Source organism: Astyanax mexicanus, chromosome 21, assembly GCF_023375975.1.
Source record: "Astyanax mexicanus isolate ESR-SI-001 chromosome 21, AstMex3_surface, whole genome shotgun sequence".
In the NCBI taxonomy this organism is placed as follows: domain Eukaryota; kingdom Metazoa; phylum Chordata; class Actinopteri; order Characiformes; family Acestrorhamphidae; genus Astyanax; species Astyanax mexicanus.
Genome location: NC_064428.1, coordinates 32,991,996 through 33,008,558, shown reverse-complemented (window position 1 = coordinate 33,008,558; position 16,563 = coordinate 32,991,996). Strand labels below are relative to the sequence as shown.

General features: G+C 39.0%; 1 protein-coding gene across 1 annotated transcript; it reads right to left on the bottom strand.

Moving 5' to 3' along the window:
* Nucleotides 1-958: 958 nt before the first annotated feature.
* LOC103026489 (uncharacterized) lies at nt 959-10,429 on the bottom strand. The gene is made up of 8 exons (XM_049469462.1): nt 10,337-10,429; nt 8,325-8,552; nt 5,844-6,653; nt 4,878-5,135; nt 4,488-4,772; nt 4,112-4,387; nt 3,852-4,022; nt 959-1,469 (listed from the first exon to the last, which is right to left on the bottom strand). The coding sequence occupies exons 1-8, from the start codon at nt 10,389-10,391 to the stop codon at nt 1,447-1,449; spliced, it is 2,106 nt and encodes a 701-aa protein (XP_049325419.1). The 5' UTR covers nt 10,392-10,429; the 3' UTR covers nt 959-1,446.
* Between the last annotated feature and the right edge of the window lie 6,134 nt (nt 10,430-16,563).

The following is a 16,563-nucleotide window of genomic DNA, read 5'->3' as shown; positions in this document are numbered from 1 at the left end:
GGCGCGCCTCCACTATATATATATATATATATATATACACATACAGGATATAGCACTGAATCATAACACAAGTTAACACTGGCGACGGTCCGGACCTTGGACTGACGAAATTTTCTCCAACTGGACTCTACTGAATTCTTATTAAATACCCCTGTCCTAGAGTAAAGACAATTTTTGGACCAGGTCATTGGTGTCAAATGTTAGGGACCTGGTTGATCTTAGACCACTAGGGCTTGTAGTGGCTCAGTAGATGCAAATATTACATGGACAAGTAGCCCATGAATATGTAGATTTGACTTAATAAAAGGCATATTTAAATACATTTTATGTTTTCAAGCATATTTTTCAATTCCAGTGATGATGACAAATGGTAGTATGAAGTAGATAAATAAAGCTTGTTTAAAATCAACATGAACATGTACGGTAAAACCCTACTTTCACTACTACAGTATTGCCAAAGCCTTCTAAGTCATTTACATCCCTGCTCAGGGATCAAGAGAACATAACTGGCCTTGCTCTCTCTCTGTAGGTAGGAGGACCCTTCCTCTCCACCACCCCCCCCAGCACTCAGTCTGATCATAGTCACTGCAGGCATTTGTAAGCTGATGCAACAGAACTGGCAAATAGAATTTTATTTAGAATTAGAACAGAAAGAGTGTGTGTTTCACCGCAGTGTTTTTACAGGTCTCTACTTCAGCACACACACACACACACACACACAGCCCTCACCATAGACTCCTCGCTCCACATATCAGTAAAGGTTAGATCCATCAAACCAGTCGCCAGTAATCCTCATTTAGGTCAAAACAGCACTTGACGAAATTTGAGCCATGTGAATGAAATCTGTCGGTCAATCAGGTGAGGTGTTATGCTGAGAGAGAGGTGGGGTGTGTGTGTGTCTGTAACCCGAGACTCTGAGAGAGTAATCTCAAAGAAATCTGGGGGAAATGTGGGGTCTCTTAAAGAAACACTGCACATATATCTTGTAATAAAAAATAAAATATGTTTTCATATAAGCATATTTTTCAATTCCAGTGATGATGACAAATGGTAGTATGAAGTAGATAAATAATGCTTGTTTAAAATCAACATGAACATGTACGGTAAAACCCTTGACCCCCAGGGATCAAGAGAACAAAACTGGCCTTGCTCTCTCTCTCTGTAGGTAGGAGGACCCTTCCTCTTCCCCCCAGCACTCAGTCTGCTCTTAGTCACTGCAGGCATTTGTTAGCTGATTCAACAGAACTGGCAGTTAGAATTTCACCATTCAGAGTCATCAGCTGCACAATGACACTGCATTAAAAGCCTTTCAAAAAGGGAAGTGCTTCCTTAGGTTTCTTGGAGGAATCACAGGCAAGCCTTCACTCTCCCTGGTAGCATCATATTTTAGAGAAAAACTTGCAAGTGGATGATAATGAACGCTGATAAACTGAGATGATGTGCAGTTCAGCTGACAGCATCTTCAGCATCTGAGGAACAGAAAACACAGAGAAAGAGTAATGAGGTCAATTCAACGTTCATATCTTAGACAAACAGAGGATCAGTAGAATCAGGCGGAGGTACAACAAGAGTGACCAAGAGAAATTGTAAGTGGATGATTGAGGGAGAAATGGGGATAATTGAGTAAGGGGATCAGTGGATGATTGAAGGAGTCACAGGGATGATTGAACAAGAGAAAAGGGTGATTGAGAGAAATGGTGAGTGGGTGATTGAGGGAAGGGATTAGTGGATGATTGAGCAAGAGAAAAGGTGATTGAGGGAGGGGATTAGTGGATGATTGAGGGAAGGCATTAGTGGATGATTGAGCAAGAGAAAAAGATGATTGAGAGAATAAGTAAGTGAATAATTTTTGGAGGGGATTAGTAAATGATAGAGCGATAAGAAATGGTGATTGAGAGAAATGGTGAGTGGATGATTGAAGGAGGGGATCAGTGGATGATTGAACAAGAGAAAAGGGTGATTGAGAGAAATGGTGAGTGGGTGATTGAGGGAGGAGATTAGTGGATGATTGAGGGAGGAGATTAGTGGATGATTGAAGGAGGGGATCAGTGGATGATTGAGCAAGAGAAAATGGTGATTGCGAGAAATAGCGAGTGGATGATTGAGGGAGGGGATAAGTGGATGATTGAAGGAGTCACATGGATGATTGAACAAGAGAAAAGGGTGATTGAGAGAAATGGTGAGTGGGTGATTGAGGGAAGGGATTAGTGGATGATTGAGCAAGAGAAAAGGTGATTGAGGGAGGGGATTAGTGGATGATTGAGGGAAGGCATTAGTGGATGATTGATCAAGAGAAAAAGATGATTGAGAGAATAAGTAAGTGAATAATTTTTGGAGGGGATTAGTAAATGATAGAGCGATAAGAAATGGTGATTGAGAGAAATGGTGAGTGGATGATTGAAGGAGGGGATCAGTGGATGATTGAACAAGAGAAAAGGGTGATTGAGAGAAATGGTGAGTGGGTGATTGAGGGAGGAGATTAGTGGATGATTGAGGGAGGAGATTAGTGGATGATTGAAGGAGGGGATCAGTGGATGATTGAGCAAGAGAAAATGGTGATTGCGAGAAATAGCGAGTGGATGATTGAGGGAGGGGATAAGTGGATGATTGAAGGAGTCACATGGATGATTGAACAAGAGAAAAGGGTGATTGAGAGAAATGGTGAGTGGGTGATTGAGGGAAGGGATTAGTGGATGATTGAGCAAGAGAAAAGGTGATTGAGGGAGGGGATTAGTGGATGATTGAGGGAAGGCATTAGTGGATGATTGATCAAGAGAAAAAGATGATTGAGAGAATAAGTAAGTGAATAATTTTTGGAGGGGATTAGTAAATGATAGAGCGATAAGAAATGGTGATTGAGAGAAATGGTGAGTGGATGATTGAAGGAGGGGATCAGTGGATGATTGAAGGAGTCACAGGGATGATTGAACAAGAGAAAAGGGTGATTGAGAGAAATGGTGAGTGGGTGATTGAGGGAGGAGATTAGTGGATGATTGAGGGAGGAGATTAGTGGATGATTGAAGGAAGGGATCAGTGGATGATTGAGCAAGAGAAAATGGTGATTGCGAGAAATGGCGAGTGGATGATTGAGGGAGGGGATAAGTGGATGATTGAAGGAGTCACATGGATGATTGAACAAGAGAAAAGGGTGATTGAGAGAAATGGTGAGTGGGTGATTGAAGGAGGGGATTAGTGGATGATTGAAGGAGGGGATCAGTGGATGATTGAGCAAGAGAAAATGGTGATTGAGAGAAATGGCGAGTGGATGATTGAGGGAGGGGATAAGTGGATGATTGAAGGAGTCACAGGGATGATTGAAGGAGGGGATCAGTGGATGATTGAAGGAGTCACAGGGATGATTGAACAAGAGAAAAGGGTGATTGAGAGAAATGGTGAGTGGGTGATTGAGGGAAGGGATCAGTGGATGATTGAGCAAGAGAAAAGGGTGATTGAGGGAGGGTATTAGTGGATGATTGAGGGAAGGCATTAGTGGATGATTGATCAAGAGAAAAAGATGATTGAGAGAATAAGTAAGTGAATACTTGTTGGAGGGGATTAGTATATGATAGAGCGATAAGAAATGGTGATTGAGAGAAATGGCGAGTGGATGATTGAGGGAGGGGATTAGTGGATGATTGAGGGATAAGTGGATGATTGAGCAAGAGAAAATAGCGATTAAGAGAATGGTGAGTGAGTGATTGAGCGAGGGGATTAGTGGACGATTGAAGGAGTCACAGGGATGATTGAACAAGAGAAAAAGGTGATTGAGAGAAATGGTTAGTGGATGGTTGACAGAGGGGATTAGAGGGAGTGGCAGAGGGAGTGGAAGCTGGCAAAAATGTTGTAGCTACTTGGAAAGAGCGAGTCTTCTGAGTCAGTCATGTTCACGTCTATGGTAGAAGAGGGTAAGGATCCAACCGATTTGCAGCCTCTCCGGAAAACAAATCCACCAATCACCACCATCACCACCAGTAAGAAAACAAGTGCTGCCCAAACAAAAATCCAGCTGCGAGTCTTCACAACTAAACAAAACACATTCCTGTTATTAGTTCATTCATCATTTTAGTACTGACTGTTTCTACAACAAAAACAGTATAACAATATATCATACCCCAGACTGTGGTGATGTTGTTGGGTACACTGATATGCAGAACTACACAGCTGTAGTTCTGTTTTCCTACATCCTCCTCTGGAACTATCACACTCTTTCTGGTCTGGTAGGTTCCATCACCATTGGGTAAGATCTCAGTAACTTCTTCATCCACAGGCTGAAGATCTGGACCGAGCCAGATCACCTGAACCTCCCGGGGGTAAAACCCCGTCACATGACACGTGACTGTAACAGAACCAGACTTCTTCTTCTGCTGTAAAATCCAAACGTTTGGATCTGGAAAAACAACGTTTAGCTAATCTTTTGCCTTGACTTGAAGTTCTGGGATCTTGTAATTAATGCAGTTAAGAAGGAATGAGTTAAGAACATATCTGACCTTTTCTCCTGTGGATTTCTGGAGCTTGCTTGAACATCTTCAGTCGTTCCAGACAGGTTTTCTTGTAGAATTCTGCGACCTCGTCTATAGTCAGCGGCTGACTCTCTCGCAGAATCTTGTACCGGACAGCCTGAGGAACTGCGGCTACAAATGTCTTGGTGTTGATGTCGAAACTTGTGAAGTCCTTGCCGTTGAATGCGTGGTTCATAAATGCGGTGTAAGTCCCATTCGGATACAGAGAGCAGCAGCCAGTTACTTGGTAAATGTTTCGGTCAGACAGTGAACCTGAATCAAATAAAGAAGAAAATCTATATATTTTTCAACTAGCTAGAAGGAGTTAAGTATTGTCAAGACCATAAATGGTTAAAGTTAGCAGGAGATGTTCTATACCTGTCAGGTTGAACTGCTGAGTAGCTGTCTGAAAACCAAGAGTAGTAATCTCTATGTTATGGTCTGTCCAGTCATGAATAGTACCCCATAGTTCTTTTTCTGCAGTGGTGTTGATCCAATCAGGACAAGGCATTTTGGACTTCTGTCTGCTGACATGGTAATAGACAGTGACATCATTCAGAACTCTTCTTTCTGTGTATTCGGGCAACCCGTATCCTTTAGAGTACGTCCAGTGAGCACAGCTGTCATACCGAATATCTGTGAATGGGAGATGTAAATTATGAGTGCAATGTAACTAGGAAATAAAACGATTATAATATGTTTAAGAAAAATATCTTGTGTTCTTTTGTTTATCTATGGACAACTTTAAGTATACATTATTGTCTTCAAGTGCTTAGCTGCTAACTTTTAATAATGTTTTATTTGTCTATTGTTAAAGGGTAAATAAACCCCCAGATTTTTGCTGACTCCACCCTCAGCTCAAAATGGGAAAAGGCTAAAAGAAATGGGTTGGGTAGCTTGGGAGGGTCACTGGTGTGATGTATGGGTTTAGAGGCGGGGCAGGAGGAAGAGCTGATTGGCTGAGCAGCAGCAGCAGTGCAGCTTATTGTGATGTGTCTGCGTACCAAAGTACATGGAAACATCATCCTCGCCTATAGCACAGTTAAACCTGAGAGGGTGCTGCTGAGGTGGAAACTACCACAATAAAAGCCTTTTTTTTAAGTTAAGGAAAAATTCTAAGCAGAACTGTTATGTTTCATTACTTCAAATAAACAAATTTCAGCTATTAATGGAAAAAATAGGGTTTAGCATTTAGTGGCTCTGTAAAGAACCCCTAATATAATGTATATCATGGGCTGTTAATTAAATATAACTCCCTGTTTTCCACAAAGTTCTGAATTTGACACTTCTTGGTTAAGGAGACAGTGAATTTAAGGATGCAGTCAATAGAAAGAAGCCAGGAACCTGTTCTGCTGTGGATGCCTGGAGTTTGCTTCAACATCTCCAGCTGTTCCAGACTGGTTTTCTCATTGGATGCTGCTGCCTCGTCTACAGCCAATGGCTCGCTCTCTCTACGAGCCTTGTACGGGAGAGCCTGAGGAACAGCAGCTACAACTGTCTCGATGTTGGTCTTGTATGGGAGAGCCTGAGGAACAGCAGCTACAACTGTCTCGATGTTGGTCTTGTATGGGAGAGCCTGAGGAACAGCAGCTACAACTGTCTCGATGTTGGTCTTGTATGGGAGAGCCTGAGGAACAGCAGCTACAACTGTCTCGATGTTGGTCTTGTATGGGAGAGCCTGAGGAACAGCAGCTACAACTGTCTCGATGTTGGTCTTGTATGGGAGAGCCTGAGGAACAGCAGCTACAACTGTCTCGATGTTGGTCTTGTATGGGAGAGCCTGAGGAACAGCAGCTACAACTGTCTCGATGTTGGTCTTGTATGGGAGAGCCTGAGGAACAGCAGCTACAAATGTCTTGTCAGTGGTTTTGTACTGGAGAACCTGAGAAGCTGTAGCTACAAGTGTCTCCATGTTGGTTGTGTCCGGGAAAACCTGAGGAACTGCATCTACAACTGTCTCGATGTTGGTCTTGTATGGGAGAGCCTGAGGAACAGCATCTACAACTGTCTCAATGTTGGTCTTGTCTGGGAGAACCTGGGAAGCTGTAGATTCCAGTTTCTCCAGGTTGGTGCTCATAAATGTAGCGTAAGTTCCATTTGGATACAGGGAGCAGCAGCCAGCTACCTGGTATAAGTTTTGATCACACAGTGAACCTGAATCAAATAAACAAACCAACAAATTAAAAAAAAAAAAATATATATATATATATATTAATAAAACTTTTATCAAGAATACCAAGTTAAATCTCTGTGCATTTAGGTAAGCATAAAGGTAAAATTTAACAAGTTGGCTGTGAAAGGCATCTGGGGAATAGTTGTAATAAATAATAGTAATAAACTGAGAAGTATTTCTGAGAAATTGCAGAAAGGTTTCACAGCTAAAGTGGATTCGTGTTTTTGTGTTTGTAGCTTATGTGCTACGTTTGCTCTGGTAGTCCATGTGGTTTCCAGGATGTTGCTAAGTTGTTGCTGTGGGATCGCATGTGTTTTCGGGGTTTAGTGAGGTGGTTGCTATAGTATCTCAGGTGATTACTATTGTGTTATAATGTGTTTTCGGGGTTTAGTGAGGTGGTTGCTATAGTATCTCAGGTGATTACTATGGTGCTGTTATGTGGTTTCTGTGGCATCCTTTGTGGTTTCTGTGGTGTAGTGAGGTGGTTGCTGTAGTATCTCAGGTGATTGTTATGGTGTTGGTAACTGGTTGCTGTGGCATCCCCTGTGGTATAGTGAGGTGGTTGCTATAGTATCTCAAGTGATTACTATGGTGTTCTTAAGTAGTTTCTGTGGTGTAGTAATGGGGCTTCTGTAGTATCTTAGGTGATCACTATGGTGTTTTTACGGGGTTTCTGGGGTATAGTTATATGGTTGCTATAGTATCTCAAGTGATTACTAGGGTGTTCTTAAGTGGTTTCTGTGGTGTAGTAACGTGGCTTTTATAGTATCTTAGGTGATCACTATGGTGTTTTTACATGGTTTCAGGGGTGTAGTGATATGGTTGCTATAGTATCTCAAGTGATTACTATGGTGTTCTTAAGTAGTTTCTGTGGTGAAGTGAGGTGGTTGCTGTAGTATCTCAGGTGATTATCATGGTGTTGTTATGGGGTATCTGGGGTGTAGTGAGGTGGTTGCTATAGTATCTCAAGTGATTACTATATATATATTACTGATAACTGGTGTTCTTAAGTGGTTTTTGTGGTGTAGTAACGTGGCTTCTATAGTATCTTCGGTGATCACTATGGTGTTTTTCACGTGGTTTCTGTGGTGTAGTGAGGTGTCTGCTATGGTATCTCAAGTGATTACTATGTTGTTGTTACGTGGTTTCTGTTGTGTAGTAAGGTGGTTACTATAGTATCTCAGGTGATTACTATGGTTTTGTTATGGGGTTTCTGTGGTGTAGTGACGTGGTTGCTATAGTATCTCATGTGATTACTATGGTGTTATTACATGGTTTCTGTAATGTATTGAGATGGTTGATATAGTACCTTAAATAGTGTTATGTGGTTGCTGTGGCATCCCATATGGTTGCTGTGGTGTTGCTATGTGGTTGCTATGGTATCCCTTGGTAGAATTGGAACAGTGTTTATATTGCAGAAACTTTGCCACATGCAAACATACTAATAAATTCAATCTATGTAGAGATTGTCCTGAACCCAAGACTCCTACTGGTGTAGCGCAGCATAGTCCTGAGATCTAAAACTGAACCCGTCTCCCACATTGTGTTGTAGTTCATTGACAAGAAGTGGTGTTATCCACTACACCACACCAACCACCAAAAATACAAGAAAAGACAAATGTACTAAAGGTGGACTGAAGGAAGTCCAGTACCTGAAGGACTGAGGGAGATAGAAGGACAGTAAAGAAGAAGGAGCTCATGAATAATACTCCATTGTTCTTTCTCTGCAGTGGTGATCCAATCAGGACAAGGCATTTTGGACTCTAAGCTGCTGTCATGGCGGTAGATCAGAGCATCATTCAGAACTCTTCTTTCTGTGTATTCAGGCAGTCCGAATCCTTTAGAGAACGTCCAGTAACCACAGCTGTCATACCGAATATCTGTAAACAGGAGGTACATTTTTTAAGTTTGACTTTCTTTATTTCATTAAATAAAGATAACATGGAGCTTTAATAATATTAATATGTTTAAAATGTCTTATGTTCCTTTGTATGCTGTGATTTTTCTTTCCGTGGTCAAAATCCTTTTAAAATTTCTTCTGTATCTCCCACACTCTACCACTCTACCAGATCCCAGAATGCACCACACACTGACATCACTGACTCGGCACCTTCAGGATGTCAATCACCTGAGTATTGATATCACCTGTTCACAGCACTATACAGCTCTGGAAAAAAATCAAGAGACCACTTAATTTGCTATTTATAGGTTTATGTTTGAGTAAAATGAACATTATTTACTCTATAAACTACAAACAACATTGCAAATAAAAATATTAAACATTTAGAGCATTTATTTGCAGAAAATGAGAAATGGCTGAAATAACAAAAAAGATGCAGAGCTTTCAGACCTCAAATAATGCAAAGAAAACAAGTTCTTATTCATAAAGTTTTCAAAAGTTCAAAACACAGTTTTAATGCATCTTGGCATCATGTTCTTCTCCACCAGTCTTACACACTGCTTTTGGATAACCTTATGCTGCTCCCTCCTGGTGCAACAATTCAAGCAGTTCAGTTTGGTTTGATGGTTTGTTTTCATCCATCTTCCTCTTGATTATATTCTAGAGGATTTTAATCAAAGAAACTCATAATTTTTAAGTGGTTTCTTATTTGTTTCCAGAGCTGTATATACCCCCTCACTTCACACACACCCCTGCCGGCTCTTGCAGGTTCTCTTCTCTACAATGCGTTATACTATTACTATACTATAAACTATACTATTGTTTTCCCTCGACTCTGATTCTTGCCTTATCTGCCTTTGGCTGATCATATTTAATAGTGTTTAATATTATCTGTATTATTGTAGCATAAATAATTCATAACTGTAGAGCTTACAAACACCTTTTTAAGCTTAGGGATTTTAATATACAAAATATAATTTCTTCCTACTCCTAATTAACCCCAAATTACAGTGTATCTGTTATTTTAGACTAGTATAAAAGTAATTACAGTTAATTAACTGTAAAAATGTAATTAAAATGTACTATAAGGCGAAAAAACTTAAAATCCTTTAATTTTCTCAAAAATTGACACCGCCGCTTATAATCCAGTGTGCCTTATGCTTGAAAATAGACCAGAAAATAGACCTTTATTGATATTGTGCATTATAATATAATACTTTATAGTGCAACACATATAAGATATAAGAGAGTGAAATATGTTTGTTACTCAGTGGTAACATTTGAGTAACATTACAGTCGTATGATTACAGATATGACGTTCTGGTCATGTGACTATTGAGAATAATGTTATAGATCTGTATTTATATTGGTTATTATAATGAAAATTACATTATCGTTTGAGTTTTCTCCAGTAAAAACTGAGTTAGTCTGTCTGGGTTCTCAAATATCAACTGCAGCTCTTAAATTTCAGTTCCTCAAACTGCTTTTGGGTTTTACCAGGTTTAAACTGGTCTTATCCAGATTAAATTGTAAAACACAAAGAGCCTGAGGTGAAGTTAAACTAAGCTAATCCAAATAAGTGCAGATTTTATTAGATCACTCTGAGAAACAGACTCTATTAAAGACTAATGAATATGATTGTAATCAGAAGCACACAAACACAATATATAAACAATCTAAGTGTAAATACAAGTAATATAAGGTCCTAAAGATAAATTTAAAGGTTTAAAACTGATCTACAATAAGTCTATAAATGTTACTCACCCACTGTAACTCGCAGAAGATGAAAGAGGAGTAATAAAACACAACCGCTCCTCATGGCTGCTGGAACTGAACTGAGAAAAGTGAAAGTAAAAACTTTTTTTTGGCTGTAGGCCACTCCCTTTAGTATTTCCAGTTAGATAAAAAATAACAACATGGAAACATCTAAAGTAACTACTTCAAAAATTCCTAAAAGTCATAAAATGTTTTACAAACCTTAGAATACTGACCTATGTATTCACGCAGTGAAAGTACACACAGCATCTCCATAAAAGTTGTCAGAAGCAGAGGGAAGCTGTAAGATATGAAGTGCTGTAAGATTTTGTGGGAAAACTAAACTGCACTGACTTTAGACTTGATAATAAAACACAGTGGATCAACACCAGCAGATTACATGTCTCTTTATCCAAACCATCACTGATTGGTGGAAACTTCATACTAGACCTCGAGCAGTTTGGACTGTGTGTCTCTCCACTCTGTATATTGGCATGTTCTCCTCCAACAGTCTTACACACTGCTTTTGGATACCCATTTTTTTGCTCACTCCTGGTGCAAAAATTCAAGCAGTTCAGTTTGGTTTGATGGCTTGTGATCATCCATCTTCCTCTTGGCAAATCATTTTTTTTCTTCAGAGCTGTGTGTGTGTGTGTATATATATATATATACATATATATATATATATATATATATATATATATATATATATATATATATATATATATATATATATATATACATATATACACAATGTAGTAAAATCAGAGAAAGTGATTTTTTCACTTCTTCTGCAAATATGTCTGTCTTGCCATATGTCTGGCGCTTTTAATTATATACCTGTCATTGTTAATAGGAAAAAAATATTCCCGATTACACCCATGAAAATAAATTTTCATTTTTTTGAAAAAAAAAAAAAAATAATAATAATAATAAAATAATAATAATAATAATAATAATAATAAAAAAAAATAGTAAACATGCTGTAATGTCTAAACAATCCCATTTTTTAAATTTATTCTTGCAGTATGTACAATGATGAATGGAAGTTTATAGTAATGGAAGTTTAGTAATAGTATAGTAATAGAATGGAAGTTTATAGTAATAAACAAAGCCTAACTTATTACTGGAAAGAAATCCAGAAGAATCTTTAATATTTTATAATGTCATTATATTTTGTACCACTAGACCATCTCACAGTACAGACATTACATAAACATAGCATGATACTTCCTGAAAATAGCCTGTATTAACAGACATAATAAATATTTCTACATATGTTTTATATAAAACAGCTCTGTCTGTCTGATTTTCAGATCACTTTAGTGCTTCATAACAGCCCACAAACTGCTCTATATGAATATGAGATCTATACACTGCAGCACACAGGAGATCAGTTACTGGACTGAGAGCTGATATCTCTACAGGCATCACATATATAGCACTCATATGAAACATATTAATAATAACAAACATAATAATTAATCCATCTCTGTCTCTCTTATTAAAAATGAAAAGAAAAGCTAAAGGATTTCAGGGCTAGTAGAGTTAGTAGATGGCTAACCCTTGCTCTGGTTGCTGAATGCATGCAATCAAATCTTCACCACAATGTTCCTTCCTAAATCTAGTGTGAAGAATTTTTTTTTCTTGGACAGTAGAGACTGTTTTACTCCAACAAAAGGAGGGTGAACTCTTTTAACACTTCTGGTTTTAGAAGAAATCAGAAATGCATGAAAGAATGTGTGACCAGGTGTCGCAATACTCTTGTCCAAAATGTGTACAAGTGTAAGGGCTGGCTCCAGGGCTAGGCGCCCTCCGACCACCAGAGGGGGGCAACGGGCAGCCTCAGGTAGCAATCAGGCCTAATCAGGAACACCTGTGGGTTGGTTTTAAAAGAGTGAGGAACACAGACCAGCAGTTGCTGTGTCTTTGTGTGTGAGTGGCCAAGTGGCTACCATTCCTTATACTTTTGAACTCTCGAGTCCCTGAGATCATTTCTTTCTTTCCCTCCTTTTCCCTTCCTCTCAACAAAGAGAGAGAAAAAAGTAATAAATAAATAAATAAATCTGTGCCTTCCTTTTCTCCTTTATTTTCCCCTATCTCAGTTTTTCAGTTTTCCTTTTGTTGGAGAAGCCATTTTGTTTTGTTTAACTATTTTTCCCTACCCCTGGGAAAGCCAGCCTCCTCCTGGCATCCTTTGTTCTCTTTTTCCCGCCAAAATCCCCACGTTTGTGCGGGTTGTTCTTTTTTTTTTTACCTCCTTTTTGGACCCACCTCCTCTAAAACAATCCCTACCATTTCTCACCACAGCTGCTTTGGCTAAAAGAGTGGTAGAGCACTCTTCCACCAATTAAACTTTGGTTTATTTTTTATTCCAACTTAATCTGCTCTCAGTCTTGCCTACACTGCTCTTGGGTCCTATTAACTGCCTTTACTAGGTAGCTCACCCAGTAAGGTGGTTGTGTTGTGATCAAATAACCCAAGTTTGATTCCCTTTCTGTATGAGCCCTTACAACAAGTAACAAAATCACACACAGAGACAGATTTCTGGAAGAGTTTGGCATTTATTCATGTTGTTGTTTTTAATAATGGTGTCTGTGATCGTCCTAAAAGCTGTGCCTTTCGCTGCGTACGAACCGAACGTACGCAAAATTTACACCATCAACTTCAGCACTGGACTCAGCAGCAGCAGACTGACACCTGGCAGGTGGCAGCAATCAAACCACGTCATTATTATATACGTCAGGTGAAAAGAAATCTACACAGAAAAGTCATGAGGGATGATGATTGTACTTCACAGGAGTTCGTTGAATCACTATTTTCTCATTTTGCATTGGAAAAAAGGAAATAAAACAGAAGATCTGTACTAGAGCTACATACCTTTATAAACATATCCAACTTCATATGTAAAGTAAAAATTTACACGTCCTACAGATTATCAGGCTACGTCTAGACAGACTGAACCACCATTCAGTCCATTCAGTCCTGCTGTCTAAACGTAGCCTCTTCTAAGACCAGCAATTTGATCAGGCTGAATTAAATTCACACTGTTTACAATAAAGGTGCTACAAAGGGTGGTTGGTTCTGTTTCCATTAAACTCACACAACTCTTAACATTGTAAACGTCTGTTCACAACTAAAGTCTGCCCTTCAAGAAAAAGAGCCAATCAGCTTGCTAGAGGGACAAAGCCCACCTCAGTGTGGAGATCTGCGCAAGTGCAGTAGTCAGAATAGGCTAAAAAAATGGTGTTTAAAGGAATAATTTTGTCAGTTTTTGTCAGTGATGTTTCTGAAATAGTAATTTGACCTTCAATTTCCAGTCCTTTGTTCTCACTCAGAGACTGTAAAAAAGATGGACGCCGTGTCGCCGTTCCCATTCATTAATCAATGAAAATGAAGCTAAAATCTTCCTCCATGTTTGCGATCCTGAAAACCGAGTCTTTAGAGTGCAGTACTACTCATTTGAATAACCCCGCCCCTGAGGGCTGCCTCCACAGAGCACACACAGTCTATGGTCCCGCCCATACAGTCATTGGTCCCACCCCGGCTATAGGTGTAACCCAGCCCTTTTACAATAACCACACCTTTTTGAATAGAGCTTAATAACGTTTTTAAAATTAATTTTGTGGGGATATAAAAACTTAACAATATAAGCAGAGGTTACACTAGCTGCTGCATTTAAATAAAGGAGGTAGAATTACAGTATATTGGAAAAAAAAAACTTGATTGAAAATTGTCTGTTTTGCCATTGAAACCTATGGGGATGGGTGGAGTTACACAGCTTTCTGAAACCGAACAGCAGGGGGCGCCCGACCTGTGGTGGCTTCACTTTTGAGAGACGATGCTCTGTTCAGCTATACACAGTCTATGGGCAAAACAGACAACTTTCAAACACGTTTTTTTCTCCAATATACTGTAATTCTATCTCCATTATTTAAATGCAGCAGCTAGTGTAACCTCTGCTTATATTGTTAAGTTTTTATATTTTATATCCCCACAGAATTCGTTTTTTAAAACGTTATTCAGCTCTATTCAAAAAGGTGTGGTTATTGTAAAAGGGCTGGGTTACACCTAGCCGGAGTGAGACCAATGACTGTATGGGCGGGACCATAGACTGTGTGAGCTCTGTGGAGGCAGCCCTCAGGGGCGGGGTTATTCAAATGAGTAGGCTGTCTCTCCACAGTCTTTCTCCCTCCTCTGGTCTCTACTGCGCTCTACAGACTCGGGTTTCAGGATCGCCAACATGGCGGAAGATTTTGGCTTCATTTTCATTGAATGAATGGGAACGGCGACACGGCGTCCATCTTTTTTACAGTCTCTGACTGCAACTCAGAGTTGTCTATAAAGACTTCCATTAAGCGTTTTACACATCATGGATAAAGAAAAGGCTAAAAACATAAGTCAATTTATGCCAGTTTGAGCCTATACAAACTGCAAAAGGTTGGGAACCCTAGTTTTACGGCATCAATTAAAGAACCATTCCCTTGTAGAACCTTTATTTTCAAGAGTGCAAGCCCTGTATTCATAAACCCTTCCACAAGGGGGCGGTGTTTGTGTACAACTTGCCATATAATGATTCATACTAAAGGAGGGCATTGGTTTTTTATTGGGTGAACAACCTAATACTTTCTGTTGATGTTTATGGCTTACAGCCACTAAAACCCCAAAAAAACAGTGTATCAGAAAATTATAATATTTAATAAAAAAACATTTGGTACTTTTGGTATCAGTGTGAGCAGTTTGCCAAGTCCTGCTGGAAAATGAAATCCACATCTGCATAAAAGTAAAATAAAAAGCAGAGGTTCAGCATGAAGTGCTGTAAGATTTTGTGGGAAAACAAAACTGCACTGACTTTAGACTTGATAATAAAACACAGTGGATCAACACCAGCAGATGACATGTCTCTACAAACCATCACTGATCATCAGTACATTTTACATTTCATTTGTAAATCAAGGGAGCAGAGTCTGGAGGAAGAGTGGAGAGACACACAGTCCAAACTGCTCGAGGTCTAGTGTGAAGTTTCCACCAATCAGTGATGGTTTGGAGAGACATGTCTGTCATCTGCTGGTGTTGATCCACTGTGTTTTATTATCAAGTCTAAAGTCAGTGCAGTTTTTTGTTTCCCCACAAAATCTTACAGCACTTCATGCTTCCCTCTGCTACTGAAAACTTTTATGGAGATGTGGATTTCATTTTCCAGCAGGACTTGGCAAACTGCCCACACTGCAATTGGTACAAAAGTACCAATTGGTCTTATATAATATACATTTTTTCTGAGGTACTGATTTTTGGGTTTTCATTGGCTGTAAGCCATAATCATCAATAATAAAATAAATAAACGCTTAAAATAGATCATTCTGTGTGTAATACATCTCTATAGTGTCCAGTTTGAGACACAGCATATTTATGAATACAGGCCTTAATGTTTTCAGCTTCTGTACAATAGTGCTATGTTTTTTTTTTTGTTTTTTTTTTACAATGGTTCAATAAGATTAACCTGATTAATTCAGCCCTATACTTAAAAAAAGTCACAATTATTTCGTTTTCAGCATAGATGTCTGCGACACAAATGGGATTTGTACTTCTTTTTGTTTTGTCAACACATATAAAAGACGGAAAAGATTATCAAAAACGCAATCAGGAAACTAAAGCGCCCGTCAGCCGTAAACATTACAAAAAAGGAAGAAAAATCATGTTAAAGCTTTCGGTTAGCTGTGGAAATATAAAAAAAAAGGTGCACAAAGACGACTGGGTCATCATTTTACCAACATTTTTAAAAGGCAAAATAATAACATCACATATGATAACCATAATGGAAAACAAACTAAATAAAACTAAATAAAATAAAATAAAATACTACGTACTTAAAATTTTTAACAGCGCACATGGTCAGTCAAGGCAAAGCGGATTGGACAGAAAGAAGTTTAAGTTAAGGTGGTGTTAAGTAAAGGCAAAGATATATGAAAAACAGTTCTGGAGGAAGAAATGCTCTTAAATGCTGATATGAGATCTGTTTCATCTGTCTGAGCTGTGCTACAAATGATTCTTTAATCAATTCTATATTGGTGTGGCGCAGTGGATAACAACACTGCCTGCTTGTGAGCCATCACATCCTGTGAGAGACTGGGGTTCAATTCCTGGTCTGTGTGACTAAAGCCCTATCCGGATGGGATTAGTTTCTCATGGGGACGTCTGTGAAACATATTTCACACTTCATCACTTTTAGAGTGATA

Excerpts from the sequence above, each read along its gene's own strand:
- LOC103026489 (XM_049469462.1), bottom strand. The coding sequence starts at position 10,391 with ATGAGGAGCGGTTGTGTTTTATTACTCCTCTTTCATCTTCTGCGAGTT. Across the intron at positions 4,388-4,487 it reads AGAAATCCACAGGAGAAAAG|ATCCAAACGTTTGGATTTTA; the intron begins GTCAGATATGTT and ends TTGTTTTTCCAG. Across the intron at positions 4,023-4,111 it reads CAACATCACCACAGTCTGGG|TTGTGAAGACTCGCAGCTGG; the intron begins GTATGATATATT and ends TGTTTTGTTTAG.